Source organism: Oryctolagus cuniculus, chromosome 5 (genome assembly GCF_051225735.1).
Source record: "Oryctolagus cuniculus isolate XC-2025 breed Fujian yellow rabbit chromosome 5, ASM5122573v1, whole genome shotgun sequence".
Lineage (NCBI taxonomy): Eukaryota > Metazoa > Chordata > Mammalia > Lagomorpha > Leporidae > Oryctolagus > Oryctolagus cuniculus.
Genome location: NC_142871.1, coordinates 100,500,155 through 100,523,464, shown reverse-complemented (window position 1 = coordinate 100,523,464; position 23,310 = coordinate 100,500,155). Strand labels below are relative to the sequence as shown.

Sequence of the window (23,310 nt, the reverse complement as noted above, 5' to 3'; positions counted from 1 at the left end):
TCATATGTGACTGTCTAAATAGTTCAGACAGACAGGAATTAATGTGGGGAAAATGACAAAGAGTTAGCTGGAGTTAGAAGCCTGGTAGAGTCTGCCCAACCAGGCCTTCCTGAGGTTCTTACCTGCAAGAAAGTTAGATGTCCAGGGAAAAGGGAAAAGAAATTCCTTTTCTTTCTTGGACCTAACACTCAAAAGAGAAAACCTCTAGCTTATTCCTGCACTCACTAGTGCACACATTACTGTTTGTGGGTGATGGTTGAGAAGAGAGAACTCCCTCAAACATTCCACCCCTACCCAGCTGGCACAGGTGGGATTAGAAAGGAAGCTTTGAGCTGGTTGGTTTATCTTCTAGGAGCTGTTAGAACTGTGGGGGAAGGATGTGGAGATTTTTGTCCCTCTCCAAACCCTTCCAAAATGAAGCTGTTGAAGCATTGTCATGCAGGAATCCTTTTTGAGAAATCATGAGGATGGCACTGTCGCAGGAAAAGGGATATTTTGAGAAATAATCCACCACCCATTTATTTCCTGTGGCCCAGTCCACCTCCTCAGCCACCCTGTTTCTTTGCTAAACTCTCTGTCTCACTTTCTCTCTCCTCCCACTTCTTACTCTAGCTCTGGCTTCCAACATCCCCTCCTCTTCTTTCTCCTCTCCACATCTCTCCTTTTAAATCTTTTCTTTCCGATAGCGAAGTCCTTCATCCAGAATTGCACATTTAAGTATTAAAAAACTCTCTTCCTTTCATCATTCCTTCTTTTCTTAGTTCAACTTTAGCCTACATTTGCATCAGTTGTTTCCATTCTTTATCTCCATTTTTTTTTAAAGATTTTATTTATTTATTTGAGACAGACAGTGAGAGGTAGAGACAGAGAGAAAGGTCTTCAATCTGCTGGTTCACTCCCCAATTGGCTGCATTGGCTGGAGCTGCGCCGATCCGAAGCCAGGAGCCAGGAGCTTCCTCCAGGTCTCCCGTTTTGGGTACAGGTGCCCAGCACCTGGGCCATCTTCTGCTGCTTTCCCAGGCCACACCAGAGAGCTCAATCAGAAGAGGAACAGCCAGGACTAGAACCAGTGCCCATATGGGATGCTGGTGCCGCAGGTGGAGGATTAACCTAATTGTGCCAATTGTGCCATGGTGCTGGCCCCATATCTCCATTTTCACATCTCCTTTTTTCTCTTAGACACACTGCCATTCTACTTGAGTTTCATCTTTTTGTGTTCTTAGAGAATTCAAAGCAAGGTTTCAGTCCTCATTGTCTTTGATGCCCCCTCCCCCAAGTCCCCAGTGCTACACTGACAGTTACTTTCCTTTCTGGAAATACCTTCCTTTTACTAAGTGTTATTGTTTTTGTTATTCTTTATGAGACGAAGAGAGTCTCTCTCAAAGGTTTAATAACAGGAAATTTCTGGACCTCTAGGGTTTTCTGTGGTTATATTGTGTTTTATGGGCAACAAGTAGCTTTTGGAGAATACATGTAAGTTATTAAGTAGAAAAATGTAGGTGAGACAGTATGTAGGTGATGATCAGATACTTTTAAATCCATGGGCATATAATATTTCAGAAATTGGGGAATAGAGAAAGGAACTGATTGTATTGACAGAAAATAGTGGTTGGGGTGAAAAGAAGTTAATTGGATATGTTGCTAAAATCTTGGAAACAACATTAGGATCTTGTAGAGTGAAGTCTATTAGAATTCCACAGCCCAAAGGATGATAAACAAGGTAAGTTTGAAAAATCCAGAAGACCTAGGACTTAACTTGTTACCTATTACTGTCTTTTTTTAAATCAGTCTTTGAAAAATTTGTATATCCACAATTTAAAATCTCCCATTAATCTCTGTAGTGACTCTTGAATCTTCTTATCACCTTTATTTTAGAATTGTGGTCTTTTTGTCTGGCTTTGTGAGTAATTTCTGACCTCTTCAGAAGGAAGTCAACAACCCTCATCACTCATTGTGAAAAATAACTAGCTGGTTTCTCTTTTATTATAATTAGGAATCTACCCCACCTATTTTCCAGGTTGCTTTAAAAATAGAAATTGCTCAAATGTAGCTTTTGAAATTTCCTTAAATGCACATTGGACGTATAAACTAGTCCTGTTGGTTTGTGATTAGTACATCTGGTTTCTCCAAACATCAATACTGAATTTTCTCTTCTAGTGTAGAATTTTTACATCTTCTTTTTATAGGTAACAGTCATATAAACTCATTTTTTCACTGTTAAATTGACATGAACCTGCAATTTATATAGAAATGAATTAAGTAATATTTTCAGCTTTTATTCTAGAATTTGTGAATGGAAATTAGAACAATATTGAAGATACTCTTTGAAAATGCATTTGAAGATTTTTATCCCTTGCACTCTGTCTTGCAAATGAATCACTTTTTATCTTTTCCAGTTGTTTTTTCCATTGAAGCACTTTTTTCTGTATACCAGATTACTTGTCTTGCATCCCACCTTCTCTAGTATTCAGTATTCCCATTGGCATTAGGGTCACTCTACATTTTTCTTTTAGGCAACTCAATGCTGCTTTCATCCATGTTCTGGTGTTGCATTTGGAGAATATGGTATTATGATGCTGGAATAGTGTTTAAAAACTTTGTATGAGATTATTTTATTACTTTCAATGATGCACCTGTATCACAAAACAGTGATATTAATATATGCCTGATGATATCAGACTGTCACCTTACAATTGATTTTTTTTTCATTTTTAGTCCTCTTTTAAATGTTAAATTTGAGTGCTGCATGGAATGATGGGAAAAGCATTAGCTTTAACACCAAACTGATTTGAATTCATATCTTGGCTTCTTAAGGTATCAGCACTTGCCATTTACCTTTGGAAAACTAATTATCTCTTAGCTCCACAGTTTCTTTAACTCTCAAGTGGAATAATCATACTCCCTTGCAGAGTTGTATGCAGATTGAATTAGGTATACCATGTATATTTTGTTACATTGTAGCTGTTTAATATAAATTTTTCTTGTTTTCCTACCTTGTTTAGAAAAATCAGAAGAAAAAAGGATTAACTTTCTTTTTATTATTAAGAAATTTCTTCATGTAAAATGATTTAACAACTGTGTTTGATGAAATATTGCCTAGAATCTATTCTAAATCACTGTGTTTCACATATTAAACTTGTTATTCAAGCTTGATGCCTCTAGCAATGTATACTTTTTGTCTTACTCGTTTCACATGACATATAACATGGCTGTTATATGTCAGGCACTATTCTAAGCTCATTGACATATGTCAGTGAACCAAAAAGGCAAGAATCCCTTATCGCCAGAAGCTCATATTTCAACAATGAGAGACAGTAAATTTCTGTAAATTTTGGAACACAGAAAAAAACACTGGGAAGTACATGGTTATGGAGAGGTGGAGGCACTCCATAGTTGGCATAAGTAGGATGATCAGTGTAGGAACCATCAAAATTTTACCTTTGAGCAAAGATTTGAAAGATATATTTGGTCATAAATGCATTGGGGATGAGTATTCCAGACAGAAGGAAAGGCTGATGCAGAGCCCTTAAGGCGGGGTGGAGGGTAGTGAATAATAAGAAATGAACTCAGAGAGTTACGGGAGGCCAGGTGGTAACCCAAGGACTCTGGCACTTTGTAGTGAGAAAGTGAGGAACTGTTACAGGGTCTTGAGCACAGGTGTCAGGAGATGACTTTCCTTTTGAAAGAACCACTAGCCATTGTGTTTAGAACAGACTCTCAGAGGAGGGCAAGGGTGGATGCTGGACAACCAGTTAAAAGTCTGTGGTGGGAATGCAGTAAACAATGATATTGGTGCGGGGCAGGGTGGCAGTAGTGGAGGAATTGAGACATTGTCAGATTCCACACACATATTGAACATAGATAAAACGGAAACAGAATGTGAGAGGTAAAGAGGAATCCAGTGTGAAGCTTGGGCCTAAACAGCTAGAGAAATCTGTTAAAATCATTCAAAGTGGAGATTGCTCCTGGAGTATCACGTTTGGAGGGAAAAATGATTGTTTCAGAAGTGATTTTGAGAGGTCTATTCGATAGCCAAGTGAACATGGTGAGGATGCAGTTGGGTATGTGATGCTGAAGTTAAGAAGGGAGCATTAGGCCAGAGAAAGGGATTTTGCATGTTTTGGGTGTCTTTGAGTCTAATGCCATTTTGAAGAATGGCTTGAAGCATTTAATGGGAGGTTTAGGGGTAGTATGGCTGGATACAGAGTCCCTGAAGTCATTTCTTATTGATTTTATCTGTTTCTATGTATTATTAATCACTGATCAGAAATTCAGAAAATTAGGTATTTGAAAACTGTTTCATTTTCCCAATTTTACATCATTTTAACTATCTTAATATCTATTAGGACTAATTCAAAATAGTACAACAGTTGGGATGTTAAAAGAAGTATACTTATTTCCCCAGTAGTATTTGAATATAGTTGTTGTCTCCTTTGATGATAAGAAAATTCAAAAACCCTATGATTTGAACAAAAATTAAACATGACATCTTCTATTATTTGGCAGTTTCCTGCACAGTAACTAGCTTAATGATGTTACTTACCAAAGGTAAAAAAAAAATCTAAAATTCGAATTCAGATGAATTTGTAAAATAGTCATGGTGGTTTTCTTTGGGGGTGTGGGTAGGGGGAGAGGCACAGAGGGTAGTGACTGCAGGCACCAAAATGGAAAGTCAAAGAGAGAAAGTAATTATGTAAATTGTGTTTCTTGAAAGCTTTTAGAGTTTTTAATTCACATACTCTAAGTATCTGGAAGCACATTTAGTTCCTGTTTAGAGAGATGAAAGCCTTACCATAGCCTCATCTGCAGGCTTGTGGCAATGTGAGTTTCTCCCATGTGTACATGCAGGGAAGAGTAGAAGTGGCTGAGTAGGCAGTTGGCAGCCATTCATTGCATTGATTGCAGTCATTCATAAAACCCAGCAGTGCAGAGGGTGGAGTCATGAGGCACAGTCCCTTGGGGTGGTTGCAGAATATTTTATTTGCATAAATCTTCAGTGATGCTACAGTGGTGAGGGAATGGTCACATGCAGTGAGAAGGCTGTAAAAGTCCATGTCTGATAAATCTCTGAGTAATTAAAAATGTTGCAAAGATTAAGAGGTTAAATTCCTGACTTAGTCCATGAATCCTTTGTAATTCTGGAAAGTCAGCATTCTGACATTGTTTGTGGTCTCCTTATGTCTGATTGATGAAATGAATGACTCATGTTCAGAGACAGACACTTAAGAGCTGCATCATAGTGAAATAACATTACTGTGTTTCTTAAATTATCAGGGATCTATACCATTATAGTAAGTCTGTCTGATACAAGGGAGATAATGGAAATTACTAAGGCTAAGCAATACAATACATTAAAATTGTCAAAACTGTAAAGGCTTGATTCCTCTAAACTGTGATATAATTCAATTATAAATTTAATGAAATATTAATCCACACAAGCTAACAAAAACCTTTTGAGTATATTATATTTTATATATCTTGTTCTGAATATAAGGTTTTTAAAAATATATAGAGGAAATTATAGCTAAAAAAGAAGTTAGATTAGAAAATGTAGGAATATATATTACTATGGCTAGGAGTCCTCCCAAAATTATTGAATAGTAAGCATTCTGAATGCTTTCCCTTAAAAATTCAGATTGATTAGTTAGCTTCATCTCCTTTATCCTGAATATATGCCTTGTCGTCAAAATATTTGTTAGTATAGAAAATGTGTTGCTTTCCTGTTTTACATATTGAAATTAATTCTGAATATATTGTTTATAAAATTAATGTTATATTTTCATTACTTAATAAAACTTTAAAGTTCAGAAATTCAAATGAACTTTTTGTTAGAAAAATTCTGTAGTACATGACACAGCAGCAGTATGTCAACAATTGTAATTTCAAACCATAACCACTATCCTTGACATTTTGTTACAAAGACATTGCCAAGTTTTAAACAGAAAAAAAAGTGTTTTGCTTAGAAATTGATCCTTAGTGCTGTTTAATGCTTTATGTTTGTTAGAAAATAATCACATCAAAGCATATTAAGACAAACTCTAAATGGTAGATTTCTTTTCTTTCAAAGCTTTGTATAAATACCTAAGACTTGAGGGGTAAAAAGAAGAACCAAGATTTCTCACAGATATAATTAGATTTTTACCAACTTGGTGATATTTCAGATATTTTCACAAACCATTGCATATAGATTAAACATGCTGCATATACTATTTTTACTTGAGTGAAAATTGCTGAAGATTTTCCAGTGCTATGAAATTTAATTTCCTGGGCATTGTACCTTGTATGAGTTAGATCAGAGTTTCAGACCTCAAATTTCCTAGAATATTACTCCTCCCTCACAATTGTGTTCCTGAATGTTCTCTTGACACTGATGCATGATTGGCCTCCAAGTAAACTGGAATGAGAACAAAAGACTTTATGGTTACAGTGGATGCTTTCGACTCAAATCTCCTGACTAAGCAATTGAGAAGTTAGCATCAGTGCTTGACAAATGCCCCATTTCTTTACCCTGATCCCTGGTGGAAGGTGTGTTGAGGCTTTGAAATGACACCATTTTCTTTCCTTGTCAAGTTGTATATTGATTTTTAAGTCATCCTTGACTTTGGAAAGAGCAGTGTGTGTGTTTGTGTGTGTGTGTGCACGTCTCTGTGAACTGTGTCCATGTGTCCTGTATCATTTCTTTCAGAAGTGGAGAACATTGCCATGCACCTTTTAGCTCTGGGAAAACAGTTGATCTAGCAGCCTCACCAGTGATTCACTTCTGGAATAACATGACTGGCCTTCACTGTGAGCAGTGTCGTTGAATCTCCAAGAAGCCTCCGTGAAAGCTCTTAAAACACAGATTCGTGCTTGAGGACCCTGGGTCCCAGGGCGCGTGTCCATTTAGCACAGTCCAAGATGTGAGGGCTCCGTGCTGTAATCAAGGCTGCCCTGTATAAAGCTGTGTTTGGTTTGGAGCATTTGAGGGGAAGGAATATCTGAACCTTCTTAAATACAGCCTCAGATGGAGTTTTTTCTTAAGTATTATTTTTAATTTTTGCCAGTGACTCTCTCCAGTGCTCATTAAATTCTGTTCACATGAGAATGAGAATATCCTCTCCTGCTGCCCTTTGGGGCTTTGATATATTGACCACCCTCTGCAATTTTTCATCCTTTTTGATTATAGAAGACTTACTGTTTTCCTCTTAAATTTTGGAGGAAACTCCTCTTCCTGTTTTACACACACACACACACACACACACACACACTTTTTATACATAAACATCCCCTTCCATCTCTCCATATCTTCCTCTCAGAGTGTGACAGGCATTTTTTAAAAAGATTTATTTATTTGAAAGGCAGAGACACAGAGCAAGAAGGAAAGAGAGCAAGCGAGACAGCGAGACAGCAAGTTTCCATACGCTTGCTCACTCCCTAAATGGCCGCTGGACCAATTGAAGCCAGGAGCCAGGAGCCTCCTTCAGGTCTCCCATGTGGATATAGGGGTCCAAGGACCTGGGCCGGTCCTCCACAGCTTTCCAAGGCACATTAGCAGGGAGTCGGATCGAAGTGGAGCAGCCAGGACATGAACCAGCTCCCATATGAGATGACGGCACTGTAGGCAGAGGCTTAACTTTCTACGCCCCATAAAGGGCATTTTGAACATAGGCCATGTCTTTACACGTCTCAGATCTCTTTTTCATAAGCAGAAAGACCTGCGTGATGATTTATGCTGTGAAACAAATGTCCGTATCTTTCAGTAAGATAGCCAAAGCTACAGAAAATCCTGCTCAATTTTTAAACATCAATGCAACAGCTGTTCCTATTTTTAAGCTTTCAGATGTCTTCATATGGTGAAGCCAAAGCTTTCAGTAGCTTTTCTGCTATGGGGAAAGCTGCTGACAATCATTTTATTGATGCTAAAAGGAAAATCAAATAAAGAGGCTAGCATAGATTATATTTGGGTGTAATTGAGCTTCAGGAAGCCTGGATCAAAGATTTCCAACTCTAGGGTTTCTCCAGGGCCCCAAGGTTGATATTGAAGGGGCTTGCAAAGATTTTCCCTTAGATTGTGTGTTCAGTACCATGTTTAATTTCCAGATGTGTTCTACCCTTTTTATAATTAATAGTGCGTTGTGCTGTCTATCATGCGCCCCAGGTGTGTTGTCAGGGACATGGCGAAGCCTGCTGCCTGCAAAACACCAAGAAATGCTGAAAACCAGCCTCACCAACCTTCACCGTGAGTATGGCATTGGTTTTATTGACTGAAAATGTCATCTGTTACACAGATCACTGGTTACAGATTTATTAATTCACCTTGCATGTAGGAGTAGATACTCCGGCTACTCTGGTGTATGTATAATAAAAAGGCTACTGTTGAATTAGATAAAATTATCTGGAAGCATGAGCTCTGGATTAAATATTTTGTTAAGTGATTTTTCTAATGCCCTATTGAAGAGATCAAATTAATTAAAGGAAAGGGACACATTTCTTAAGGCTCTAGCATAGCAGCAATTGTGTTTTGTTTCATTTGTTTGCTTTGAAATATATATGGGCTGAATTATAAGTGGAGAGCAATGGCTCACAGAGAGTGTGCTGAGTTGGCATCAGCATATGTAAATAAGGGAAATACATAGGTTCTCCATTACTACCTTTATGGTATGTTATTTAAAGCTAATTAACCCTCTAAATGAGTGTGTTCTCCATATGGTTTTCTTTTTATTATTGCATTCTTAGGTGTATAGACTCGTGATTACTAAGTGACCAACTGAAGGGAAGCAGGGAGTAGATAAGAAATCAGATGAGTAACATCTGAGTTTCCAATGTGGATTTTGATGAGATAAAATGTAAAGAGCTTTAAAATTCTGCAGAGCAGCATGATATACTGAATCCTCTGAAGAGAATTATGCTCCTGGTTAAAAAAAAATTAGACATTTCCTTAAAATGGCTCAGTAGAGGCAATATCTTTAGCATAGCTATTACAGCCAAGTAGTTACTACTGGGGAAATACCTCCCTCCAAGGTTTTAGCAAAAGTCTTTGAAGAAATGTATCTTCATAGTGACTTTCTAAAGATTTCTTTAGCTAGCTGAGAATTCTCTGAAGTAAACCAACAAAGTGATAAAATAGTGAAAAGGTTGTGGAAAGAAAATTGAATTTTGTAATTATTCTTACTATGGCAACTTTTTATTAGCATTGGCAAATATTGAAATTTAATAAAATTCAGTTTAATTTTTCTTACCAGAAGCGTAAGTCTGTTCAGAGGATTGAATCTAGCATACTACTCTATAGAATTTTAAAGCTGTTTATATTTTACCTCATGGAAATCTACATTTGAGACTCAGAGTTTGCTTATTTAATTTCTTCTTTTCGCTCTGCTTTCTTCATGTATTTTGTATATTACATAGAGTAGCAAATAACTCAAAATTATTTGTTTTTTTAGGATATAAAATTTTGATAAAATATTTCAGGAGGCTCAGTTGATGTGTTATAGATTTTATCTCAATACTATACCTGAATATCCTCTTCTACATTTAATCAGTATTTCCCAAGATATAAAAATAGTTTTGATTTAACCATAGTAAAAATGATTTATGACTACACTGGGAAAAGTACACACTTGCAAGAAGTATTATCAGTTATCTTACATTTTTCCCCTATAAATGTTTTTGCTATAAACTTGTTACTTGTTTTTCTGTGATAGAATTTTTCTTGATAACTCACAGAAAAATTGTGGTCCTCACTTTCCATCTAATGTTCTAGGAATTACAAAACTCTACTTCTAGTAGGATTCTAGTAATATCTGGGAAAGTTTTTGAAGAATTGATGTTGATTTTAAAATCTATTTTATTCTACATGTTGAAGTTCCAGTTACAAAAGAACAATCCTGGAGTTTCCTTCTAATTGGTTCCACTTATTCCAAAGTCCATATGTTAAAAATCTGGACATTAGGGGATCTAAAGTTACCACTGTCATCTTCTCCAACAAGACCTGAGATGGCCTTTTCCTTATTTTTTTTTTCATAGATTATAGTTATGGGAGTGTGTTGTAAATGACCTTGTACTTAGTGAAATTTTCCTCCTAGTCCCAAGGTCAGTGGTATGGAAGTAACTGTGGGCTCTTCACATCTTCCTTTAGGACCATCTTTTTGATCTCTGAGTCCTTTTGATATTAAAATAATGAACTTACCTATAGATGACTGGAAGAGCTTGGAGTTTATTTTTATTGCTTATTTTTTATTGATTATCCTCAGAGATTATGTTTGTCAGTTGATCTCTGCATATCCATATAAATCCCTGTGTAGGTTATTTTGGAAAGAACAAAATAATTAGGAGGGGATAATTACAGATGGGCATGAGGTGACAAAGTCAGTGTTTATAAATTTGTAATTTTTGTTACCCATTATTGGTTCTAAATATCATTTATCACTGGTGACCAGATTTTGTTTTTAATTTTGAATGGAACAGAAGACAGAAAATGTAGTCACGCACCTCTGGTTAGCATATAAGGATATAACTTAGATTTATATATATGATAGCAAAGTAAAAAATATAAAATTTAATAAATATTACATTTACCAGTGAGGTTTTCACTAATTGGTTTTAATTAGGAAATTGTTGCAACTGGACTTGTGTCATATGTATACAAGAGTATATATTTGTACATAAAATGCACATTGCTCACATTGGCAGAAGTGGAAATAATTGGAATATTAATGTGATATGGGCCAATCTAAAGGCAGGTAAATCGATTCATAGAATGCTGCTATAGCCCAGGGAAAGAGGATAAGGTCTTGACATAAAGAAGTGATAGAGAATATGGGAAGAAGAAATTACAAGAGCTGAGTATAAAGAAAATAGACAATACTTGATTGTCAGTTAGGAACAGTTTGTAAGGAAAGTGTTTGAAAGAACTACCACATTTATGGCTTGGGTGGTTGTGGGATACCAGGTGAGAAGCTGAGTTAAAGAAGCAAACCAAATTTAGAGGTGACTGGGCAGCTGTGAGTTCAGATTCTGATAGTGATTCTGTGGTACCTGTAAATTATTCAGAAATACAGATTTAACAAGCCAAAGCCTTCAGTTAACTGGAGGAGAAGATGGCATCATCAAAAGATACATGGGAAAAACCAACAGAGAAAACCCTAGGTAAAACAAGTGCTTACGATAGAGGTAAAGGAAGAGGATCCTCCAACGGGGTTGAGAAATAATGGTTAAAGATGAAGGACAACCAGAAAATAAAGTAGAAGACAAACTCAATGGAATAAACCAACAGTGTTTTAATGTAGCAGAAAATCAAAGAATAACCTAAGAAATTAAAAAGATTAAAAAGTGTCCTTTGGTTCTGGTCACATAAGGTGATTTGATGGTATTCACCATAGAAGTTTCAATATAAAAAAGGACTGGAAATGTGTTTCTGTAGGCTTGAGGAGAAAATGAGAAGTCAGGAAAATGAGATGGAGAATGTACATGACAGTTTTCAGAAAACTCTACTGAGTAGACAGAGAGAGATCGACTAGTTCGTAGATCAGGCTACAGGATTGCTATACTTATGTTACTTGGTAAATTCTATTATGTAAGTCTAGATTGATTGATGCATACACATGTCAGTATACTTTATACTTTTGATAACTGTGTAACATTATCTGAAGATTCCCTTTAAGTTATTGAAATGTCACGGTCATATTTTAATTATGCTGTGTATGAGTTATTATCACTTAATCAAAGTAATAAATATATCAAAATGTTAGTGTTCAACATATTGAACCATATTTTTGCTATTCCTCAGGCACAAGATATATAAATGAAAGAGAAATTTCTGCCTTAAGGGTTACCTTTCAAGTTAGGGAAATGGGTAACAGTTAGATATACAGATAAATTACAAAACTGCTATAAGTATGTTTTAAAAAAATGATTTATTCTGCCTGAGACTGGTGTGGTCAGGAAAGGAGTTACAGAGACTACAATAGTTAATATGAATTTTGAATGATTAATAGTTCAGTTCGTAGGCAAGTCTGGGGGACATTCTTCCTGAGGAAGAGCAAAATTACCCTGAGCCCCAAAATACCAGATTGTGCTAGGGCAAATCAAAACATGTACCCATTGCTATTGCAATTTTTTATTCTAATTTGATCTTGATATCTCTCAGGAGACTGGCTATAAATTCTAGTCCTGGGGAAGGTGGCCACTAGTATCTTTTCATATGCTTAATGGCTATTTTCTTCTATTTGTATTTCTTCGGAGAAATATCTATAAAATATGTTATGTATATTTGAGTTGTCATTTTATTGTTGATTTGTAAGAGTTCTTCATATCAAATAAATGATTTGCAGTATTTTCTCCCATTTAGTAGGTTGTCTATTTTTTGATAGTGCCAATAAAGCATACTTTTTAAATTTTAATAATTTCAGTTGAGCTTTGGTTATTTGTGGTGTTAACATTGTCATATCCTAGGTTTTAATGTCTCCTCTGTCATCTACGTGAAAGGCAGAGAGAGAGAATGTGAGTGGGAGGGAGGGAGGGAGGGATATCTATCTATCTATCTATCTATCTATCTATCTGTCTATCAAGAGACAGAGTCAGAGACAGATATTGATTAATTCCATCTGCTGCCCATATGCTCACTGCCCAAATGCTTACAACAGTTAGGGCTAGGAGAGGCCAAAGCCAAGAGCCAAAAACTCCATCAGAGTCTTCCACATGGGTGGTAGGGGCCTAAGTGCTTGAGTCTTCTGCTGCCTTTTAGGATGCATTAGCAGGAAGTTGGATTGGAAGAAGTAGCTGGGACTCGTAACTGTCACTCTAATGTGGGGTACAGCCTTCCCAAGCGGCAGCTTAACCCTCTTTGACACAATGTTCATCCCTCTATATTTTCTTTTAACAGTCTTATAGTTTTAGCTCTTACGTTTAGGCCTTTGGCTCATTTTGAGTTTTTATATTTGGCTTGAGATAAGCATCCATCTTTATTCTTTGACATTTCTATTTCCAGTTGTCAAAAATTAGTTGATCATAGGTTTATATATGGACTCTAAATTATGTTCTAATGACCTATGGTATCACATGATCTTGATTACTGTATTTTTTTTTTTAATAAATTTTCAAATCACCAAGTGTGAGTCCTCCAGATTTGTTCTTCTTTTCAAGATTGTTTTGAGTATTCTAAGTTACTTTCATTTTTATGTGATTTGTGGGGTCATCTGATAAATGTCTGCATAAAAGATATCTGGGATTTTGGTAGGAGTAACAGTGAATCTGTAGATCAATTATGGGAATATTTTCACCTTACCGATAATGCCTTCCAGTATATGAACTTGAATTTGACATGTATGTGTATGTCACCACATTCTTCCATTCCCAGTTTTCACAGCTTTAGATGACCCAGACTTGAATCGACAGGAAGACTGCCATCCAGACTTTGTATTTTTCAAAGACATAGTTTTACTGATTTCAGATGCATGACTCTTTTTGACAATAATAATGTTTCTATTTTTTAGGTCTTTTAAAATGTCAATGTCGTTTTGTACATTTGGTCTTACATCTCATTTTGCTAAATTTACTACTAAGTGTTTTATTTTCTTTGTTGCTATTGTAAATGGAACTGTTTTCTCAACTTTATTTTCTGATTGTTTATATCTAATGTTTATAACCATTGTTAGTATAGAGAAATGCATTTTATTTTTTGTATTGATTATACCCTGCTACTTTTCTGTCCTCATTTATTAGCTCTAATACTTATGTGGATATGTTCCTTCAGATTTTATACTTGTCATCTGTAAACAGAATTTTCCTTATTCCTTGCAATCTGGATACTTTTTTTTACTTTTACTTACTTTTCTTGGCTTACTGCTCTGACTAGAACCTCTAGTACAATGCTTTCGAAAAGTGGCAATAGCAGATATTTTTATCTTGCTTCTGCTTCTTGTAAAGTTTTATTGGATACTTTAGGAAGTTTCCTCCCATTCGCAGTTTGCTGAGGGTTCATAACCTGAAAGGGTGTTGGAAATTCAAATGCTTTTTCTGCCTCGGAATAATCATGTGAAATTTGTCCTTCACTCTGATAATATGATGTGATACATTGATTTTCATATGTTGTGAAATAATTTGGCATTTCTTAAATTCCACCTGGTTATTCGTGTTATTTATTGCTAGGTTTGCTTTATAGTATTGCTGATGATTTTAAAATATATATTTAAAAGGGATAGTTATTGATAGTTTTATTGTGATGTATTACATTTATGTAATGTCTGGTATCAGGATAGTACTGGTTTCCATAAAATAAATTTGGAAGCATACCCTGTTGTTTTACTAAGGAAGAGTTCGTGAAAAATTACTATAATGTTTTTCTTTAAATATTTCATAGAGTTTCTGAGTAGACCTATCAGCTTTTCTTTGGAGGGAGTTTATTAATTAAGTTTTTCTTGTTTAAACATTTTAAATGGCACTCTATGAATTAGTGTGTATGTCAGGTAAGTGTACCATATGTGATCTCCACATCTTCAGAAAGCTCAAATTCAAAATTTAGGTTGATATAACTCTTGTACCATTTGTGATTAGAGGTTATTGATATCACATTGATTTCTTATTGCCAGAAAATAAAGTTAATTTTGTATATGTGTGTGTTCACATATGATGACTTTTAACATATAACAGTTAGCAGTATAACCTGTCAGTCTGTGTTCTGATAGCTAAGGAGACAATCAGAAAGTATCTGACAGACCTTGTTGATATAAGATTTCTAATAATGTTGAGATTCTTTGGTTTGGGTTTCCCTGATTATCTTTAGAAACATTAATAACCTGCTTTCAGCATGGTGTTTATTTGTACTTAATTTTTATCTGGTTTTGTTAGCTGTTTATTGATCCTGAATTACCAGTTATATTCACTTATCAAGAAAATAAACATATGTACCAGCTCAAAAATCAAGTTGTTTACTCTCAGGTTTCGCTCTGCTATTCTGTCTTTGTCTGGGCTTTCTCCTTTCTAGAAATCATGTGGCAATAGTCTACATCCTCAACTGGATCATCTTGAAGACCATCTGTGTGGAGGCTTTTGACATGGGCATGTGTGTCATGCATTTCTCCCCCATCACAGCTTTAGATGAGTCAGCCTGGAATTGACAGGGAAGCTACCATCCACATTGTTTCTTTTAATAGGCATACTTTCTAGATCTCAAGGACATGACTTTTTTCAACAATAATACCCTATTTGTAGACTTAATTGTAACACAGAAGCTTCTGAGAACTGACATATAAAGGGTATAGAATTAATTTTGGTAATGGAAATATGGTAATCAACCTTGAGTGCTAAAAATATAACTCTGGGATGAAGATATGTATCTTATAAAACTATGAGAAATATATGTCTGCATTTGAAAGAATGGCTTTACATTTAAAATCTTATATTATAATGCTTAAAATACAGTTTTTCAACTTAAAATCACATATCTAACATCACAGTTGCATCTTCTGTCAGATAATAGACCAAAAGGAAGTATGTCTTTGACACTGTAAAGAGTTGGGCTGAACTCTTGTCTTCATGTCAGTGCATTGTTAAGTTTTGCATAGTAGATGTGATCTTCAGCCTCTGTGGCCTAATGCCTTGGTGCTGTTGGATGACAGAACTATTAATGATGGCATAGAAGAATGGGTAATCAGTTTTCTCTGTCAGCACCTCAGACACACCCCCACCATGAATACAATGATTCTTCTCAAAAGTCTGGTATAAGTCCTATAAATGTTGGACTTTTACCCACGTTTCCATGTTTTCCGGGCTCTTGTCCCTCTTTTCTTCCTGAGCCATGAGGTCTTCTCTACTTCTAAAATTATTCATATTTTTCACTCAATGTTATCCAAATTCTCCTGCATTTTGGTCTCAGCACAGATGTGATCCATCCTACTTTGGAAATCTGTTAAATCAGTTTTGGATGTGAAGGTAGAATTGAGAGGAAGTAAAGTGAATTTCTTCCACTTATTAAGGAATGTGCAGTAGGGGAAGCAATTACTTGCTTTCTTTGCAATAAGTTAGCCTATTCTTCATGCAACACTTACCCAGTGTGTACTGAACAAAGTAGAATCCATGTCTTCCTATAGAGCTTACAGTATGGGGGCAAAAACCTAAATAGTAAACAACTGTAGTTGTTAAAACTATTCATCTTTAGCAAGGGTCTAAACAAAGTACAATGATAGAGAACTAGACCAGGGAGTGTTTCAGATAGTGTGCGCAAGCCTGGCTGTGGTGACATTAAGGAAAGACTTGAAAGATGAAGTTAGTTTAGTGAAGAGCCAGGGGAAGGGAATTCCAAGCAGTGCTCCTTACCTGGGCCTTAGTGTACCACATCCTTTAGGGAATTGAAGGAAGACGAGAGAAAGTAAATGAGGAGGAGGGCAGTGAGTGAGGCAGGAAGGCTTCCAGGTCTTTGGATTTTATGTATGCCTTTCATTGAAAAGCTCTTAAAGCCCTTCAAAAAAGCAGAAGCATGATCCAAAGTAGTATGGGAAAAGATTTAGAAGAGAATAGAACTTCAGGATACAGTTGTGGTGGTTGAGACAAAACATAATGGTGGTTTGGGCAGTACTGGTGGTAAAGTGGAATCAAGTGGTGAAGTTTTGGAAATGATGAGAGAGAAGGGGTGAGCAGGGGCCCTTGGCTAAGCCAGGCCGGGTAAAGCTCTTCTAGAGAGACTGTGGCAGCAGCCCGCGTTCCCCTCCTTCTCAGGGGGAAGAACTCGTGTCTGCCGGCACAGAGTTCTGAGGAGTCCCCTGGCTGAAGGCAGCAAGCAGGGAACCTCCCAAAAGAGCACAGTAGCTGAGGGATTTTAAGCCAAGTTGACAGCATTGAGGTTGGGCTGCGTTAGTATGGGGCTGGCAGGACACAGAATTGGATACTGATGTTTTTTCCCCTCATTTTAGATAGGTTTTTTTTTTTTTTTTGATTGTGTGATTTGTTTCAATGTAACATTCTGGGGGCCAGCGCTGTGGTGCAGCGGGTTAATGCCCTGACCTGAAGTGTCAGCATCCCATATGGGCGCTGGTTCTAGTCCCAGCTGCTCCAATTCCTATCCAGCTCTCTGCTATGGTCTGAGAAAGCAGTAGAAGATGGCCCAAGTCCTTGGGCCCCTGCACCTGCGTGGGAGACTCAGAAGAAGCTCCTGGCTCCTGGCTTTGGATTGGCGTAGCGTCCAATTGAGGAGTGAACCACTGGATGGAAGACCTCTCTCTCTTTCTCTCTCTCTCTGCCTCTCCTCTCTCTGTGTAACATTCAAATAAATAAATAAATCTTTAAAAAAGGTGACATTCTGTTAGTATAGAATATTTAATAATTTTTTGATGTTTGTATTCCTTAGATGAAATATATTTCATATATATATTATCCTTTTAAATAGACATCTCATTTCCTGAATAGCAGCAAACCAAGAATTTTATCATGAATGAAAGTACAGTTTACGGGGCCGCGGCTCACTAGGCTAATCCTCCACCTGTGGTGTCAGCACTCTGGGTTCTAGTCCCGGTAAAGGCACCGGATTCTGTCCCGGTTGCCCCTCTTCCAGTCCAGCTCTCTGCTGTGGCCCAAGTCCTTGGGCCCTGCACCCATGTGGGAGACCAGGAGAAGCACCTGGCTCCTGGCTTCTGATCAGCGCAGCACGCTGGCCGCAGCAGCCATTTAGGGGTGAACCAACGGAAAAGGGAGACCTTTCTCTCTGTCTCTCTCTCTCACTGTCTAACTCTGCCTGTCCAAAAAAAAAAAAAAAAGAAAGAAAGAAAGAAAAAGAAAGTACAGTTTAGAGTTCAGCCTTCTCTTTTATTTTTAACCATATGACCATATCAAAATTGTGTTAATTTTTGGTGAATTTTTTATGTATACTAAGATATAGTCTGTGGCATAGCCTGTATTCTTTTTTTTAAAGACTTATTTATTTGAATGACAGAGTTACAGGGAGAAAGAGAATAAGAGGTTGGGGAGACCTTTCATCTGCTGGTGAGAGAGAGAGAGTAAAAGAGAGAGAGAGAGAGAGCGAACATTCATCTGCTGGCTCACTCCCCAAATGGCCACAACGGCTGAAGATGGGTCAGGCTTAAGTCAGCAGCCTGGAGCTCCTCCTGGGACTCATGTGGATGGCAGTGGTCCGGGTGCTTGGGCCACCCTCTGGTGCTTTCCCAGGTGTATTAGCAGGGAGCTGGATGGGCAGTGGGGCAGCAGGGACAGGAATCAGTGCTCAAGTGGGTTGCCAATCATAGGCAGCCACTTAACCTGCTGTAGCACAATGCTGGCCCCAGCCTGCAGCTCCATTACCACCTGTAGTAGGGATTGATATCAATTCTCTATTGATATTAAAAATAAAAGGTCCAACTAAAAACTGTTTTTCTACCTGTTAGAATAAAGTCAGTACAGTCAATAACTTGAGAGTAAGAACACCGATGACTCAAATTCATGATTGTATTTAGGAAGTGACAGAACTTTTAAAAATTGTGTGGCTTTTTTAGTCTTAATTTTCTTTATATGATTTACTAGTTAATACAAATTCATTCTATGCCTATTTACAAAGTCTTCCAAAGTCCCTCATTCTGCTGTAACTATCTTGATGATAATATTGTGTTATCTCTTTCTGAATACTCAGAGGAAAAATGCCTTCTTCATTTTCTTGGCTGTTAAATGAGTTTAACTCTGAAAGACAAGAACTGTAGCAGCTTTATATGTAATTGTTATGTTTTGTGGAACTTGAGTAGTCATTAATTACTTTCACCAGTTATCGCTTGTTGACAAAACTAGGACTTTTCTGTTACTGATGCTCTGAGCAGTTCCTAAGTAGTGGGTGCTGATAATAGAGGATTTTTGACTCTGTATATTTTTTGTGTCCTATCCCTGTGACTAAAAAATTGTTTAAGTCAAATGCAGTTTTTTTCCCTCCTCTACAGCACATTTGTTTTATAATCTTATTAGTTCTGTCAGGAAACCTGAAAGTCATTTTAACGTACGCCTAGGTCAGCCCCAAGTAACCCACTCAGTGGTTCTCTATCTCCAGCTCTCCTAATCCCATCTTAGAAAATTGATGTTTTTCTATATGAATAAAGAATTTTTTGTTTATTTATAGTTATTTGAAAGGAAGAGAGAGAGAGAGAGATGAAAGAGAGAGAGATTGGCTTTCTATCCGCTGGTTAACTCCTCAGATGTCTGCAACAGCCACAACTGGGCTAGACCAAAGGCAGGAGAGAGAAACTCCATTGATGTCTACCGCAATGGCAGCCTCTCCAGATGCACATTAGTAGGAATGTGGATGGGAAGCAGAGGTGTGACTCAGTTGCCACCACTCCTACCCCAAGAGCTATTTTTCAAAAAACATCCTGAAGAAATGGAAGTTACAGAAGCCCAAGTCAACTTTTGATTAAGTTTATTTATTGGCAGCTTTGCATAAAGTCACATGATGTGAACAACAGCTAAAATTTGATAGCGCATGAAATTGCCTTGCGTATGGAAGACACAGCATGAATCCTATCAGTGATTAGCCCCAAGATCACTTAGCAGGAAAGGAGTGGATCCAGGTCTAGAACCCAAGCATCTGGATTCATAGCTCAGGATGGATTCTATGTAGGTAAACTGCATTATAAATGTTATGGTTTGAATGTGTTCCCTGACAGTTCTTGTGCTGGAAACAGAATCCCCCAATTTGTTTGAAGATGGGGCCTTTTGGGAAGTAATTGGAATTAGGTGAGTTTATTAAGCTGGGTTCCCTTTGATGGATGGCAGGAGTGGCTTTATAAGAAGAGGAAGAGAGACTGACATTAGTATGCTTGCTCTGACTTGCCCCGTGATAACCTTCAGTGTGTTACGGTGCAGCAAGAAGGCCCTCACCAGCTGGGCAAATGACAGCGCCATCCTCTTACACTTGTTAGCCTCCAGAACTATGAGCCAAATAAGCTTTCATGCTTGGAAATTTATCAAGGATCAGGTTTTTTTGTGATAGCAACCGAAAATGTACCATGACAAAAATCAAGGAGAAGAATTTTGCAGTATTTTTTCTGGAGTAGTGTACAAACCCTGGTATTAAGGGTGAGGAGCATATGTGTGTTCAGTTGTTCTGACACTCACTGAATGGGTAACCTTAGCCCAGTTATTTTACCTTCCTGAATCTTAGTTTTCTCATCTGGAAAATAATAATTAACTTATTGATAGCATTAGGAGTTTTTAAGAATGGAATGATATAATGTAAATAAGAATTGTGTGCTCTGTAAAGTCCCTTACCAATAGTATTCACATATTGAGCTAAGGTACAAGTGAACAATTTCTATATTATTCATTATTTCATCCAGTTAACAAATATTTACATAATTCTTAGGTGTGCTCATATTGGTACATTTTGAAAATAATACATTTTGACCCATCCGGTCAAAACATAGGTGCACCTTTTCATCTCTGTGTGCTTCTTATGAAGAAGAGAGGTGTACAAAGGCATAGAGATGTTTTTCAAAGGATACATCCCACCTCACACGACCCCATTGTGTCAGATGCTCTCTACTGTGCATGGATAGAGAGGCCTGGAAATGTGTGATAATTATTTGGAAAGTTTCTTCAGACGATCCTTAGACTCACAAATCCTTAGAATCACAAATATGTATCACTGGTATGCTTAATAAAAAGGAAGATTACCTGGGTTGGGTGATAATTCTGTAAGTTGGAATTAATACGAACACCACTGACTTGGACCTCTCTCTTAAAGCTCACGTCCAGAAGATATGAAAGGAAATCAGTGTTGGCAATATTATTATCAGAAAGTTGCTATGCTTCAGAGCTCAGCCTGGTTACTCAGTGAATCACTGTTATTTCCTCTGTTCTTCCACAGTCATTTGTCCAGAATGAGGACTGTATGCCTGTGCCAAGGCAAAAGATGATTGGTGCCCAAAAACAGGAAGCTTGTAGCCAAAGGAAAATGTGTACCCTTTGGCTACTTCTGCATTGGTATTAGAAGGAATATACTAAATAAAAGGAAAAGATCAAGCCAGGACCTTGGGCAAAGTATGCAGAGAGTTAATATTTATTTAGTGAAAAATGGTAATGGTAGATAAATGAATGTACTCATCTATTATGCATATAACAAATATTAAACATTGTGAATGTGTCTGGACTATCTTCACTGTCTTTAGATGGCCTTACTAGTAATGTATAATTTAGGTCATTAAGTGAACAAATGCAGGAGACAATATGCTGAAGCAGACCATTTAAATCTTGCTCAACTTCTGGTAATGTTGATTTTCATCATTTCCAAAGAACCCATGTATGTAGAACATCTTTGGACATTTGTTCCATTTATGCATTCATTCAACAAATATTAGACACTTAGAAAATAATTAAGAAGATGTAGCTTCGTTGAGTTGCGAGACAAGTAAGCAGATAATTATAACACAGTGTAATGAAGAAAGCTACAGAAGGGCTCCCAGACTGTCACGGAAGCACAGGGAAATGGCAGCTCCTTCAAAATCTGAGGTCAGGAATACTTGTTAAAGCAAGTGATACTAGATATTTTATCATGTTGCTATTAGTGCTTAATTATATATACCATCTGATATTTTTCTCTAATTATTAAGAAAATACTTACTGAGCAAAACCTGTGTCCAAATTAGATAGTAAGGTAAGGAAACACCACACAAATAAGATTTAGGAGAATCTCTCAAGTAGTTTATATGTAACTCAGTTGTGGAAAATTAGAGATGGACAGGTCGACGGATGAGCTGGTGGCTAGGTACATTTAAAAGGATACCTTCTACTAAAAGAAAAGGTAAAGTCAATTGAATTGCATTAAAAATGTACAGTTTCCTTAAAAGGGTGATATATAAATCATATGTTACTTCACAACAGGGATACATGAATTGTTCATCAATTTCATTATGGTGTCTAAATCACAGTGTGCATGTACACAAATTAAGACAGTTACTAAAGTCAGTAGTTTATGTAATCTTAAGAGACACCATTATTTAATGCAGACCAATGTTGACCAACACATCATTATGCAGTCCATGAGTACATAATTGTGACAGGGATAGTCTGGATTCAGGGAAAACTGAGGGGCAGGGAAAGGAAAGATGTTAGCTTTCCTTGGAAGATGAAGTATGATTTTATAAAAAAGAAGAGACTGAAGCATCTCAGGCTAAGAAAATCAACCTATTGAAGGTAAGAAGACAGAATGAAGCAGTCAGGCAAAGGGAGCATCAGACATATAGAATGATTTCAGAAGTATATTTGACAAAAGAGTTGGGAGTGTACATGAACTTGTAAAAGGAAATTGAGGGTATTTTGTGCATGACCAAGAAGTCCAGCCTCAAGAAACCAGTTTAACTCTGAAGAAAGACATGAAAGGATCTGAAAATGGGGCTATCCAGTTGAATGTCTCAGGATAATGAGTTTGTCAGAAGTGTGCATGAAGAATGGCAATAGGGTATTCCTGGAAAGAAACCAATTAGTAGATGATTAAAATAGATCAGACATGGTTAATAATAATGAGGATAATGGCAGTGGTTACATAAGAAATGAGTGAGAAAGACATCTGGAAGGAGAAATTAGAAGGCCTTGGTGACAGGACAAGTCAGAGTACCCATGAAGGGAGCAAGGGAGAGGAAGGACTGAAAACATTTGCTGAGAATTTGAGCCTAGGATTTATTCTAGGGAAGTTAATGAAAAATGAGGCAATGGGAAAGGCATGTCGTTCCAGGGAATTACTTTCCCTAACACGTGCACTTTTGTTTCCTTGGAGAGACGCATAGCAATTCTTTCTCCCATTCCATATGGGAGCATTAAAAAGGAAAAGAGCACAGATCTACATTTTTCAAAACTTCTCACCAATATAAGTTATGCATATGATTAAAGCAGAAGAGTGTTTCATTTTACCTCTGATTCTCTGTCAACTGGAGTACACTGTTCTGATTTAGATACTTCATGTCTAATTCTTATAGCATGTTAGAAAATATCATTCCTGTCTCCATTTTAACTAATAAGGAACTGAGACTTAGAGAAGTAAATTAGTTGCCTATGCATATATGAGAAACTAACTTCAAAATGTTTGTGAAGAATGCATATTAAAAAAAAAACTGCACAGATTTCAAATGCTTTTGCACCAGGATAAACATATATTTTAAATACATTTTTTTCCAAAAACTTTCTGAGGGACCCTCCTGTTCCCACTAACAATGAAGCCAGGATTTAAAACCAGGCAGTGTGATTCCTAGGTCCATGCTGTAAACTAGCTCAGAAGTAGTCAATGCAGGTTATTTGTTTGTACTCTCCAGGCGAGGATCCATTGACAGCACTCTTGCACAATCTTGAACTAGACTCTTGAGGAGTTAGAAGACA

General features: G+C 37.0%; 1 protein-coding gene across 36 annotated transcripts in view; it reads left to right on the top strand.

The window, feature by feature from the left end:
* Window positions 1–23,310, top strand: part of RIMS1 (regulating synaptic membrane exocytosis 1) — a 532,587-nt gene that overhangs the window by 82,755 nt on the left and 426,522 nt on the right. For 34 of the 36 annotated variants that reach the window (XM_089333024.1, XM_089333027.1, XM_051854555.3 and 31 more), the window contains exon 2: window positions 8,138–8,218. The exons of the other annotated variants lie outside the window; for them this stretch is intronic. In XM_089333024.1, the coding sequence (XP_089189150.1) occupies window positions 8,138–8,218 (81 nt within the window). The remainder of the gene's footprint in view (window positions 1–8,137; window positions 8,219–23,310) is intronic. 36 annotated transcript variants of the gene reach the window in all.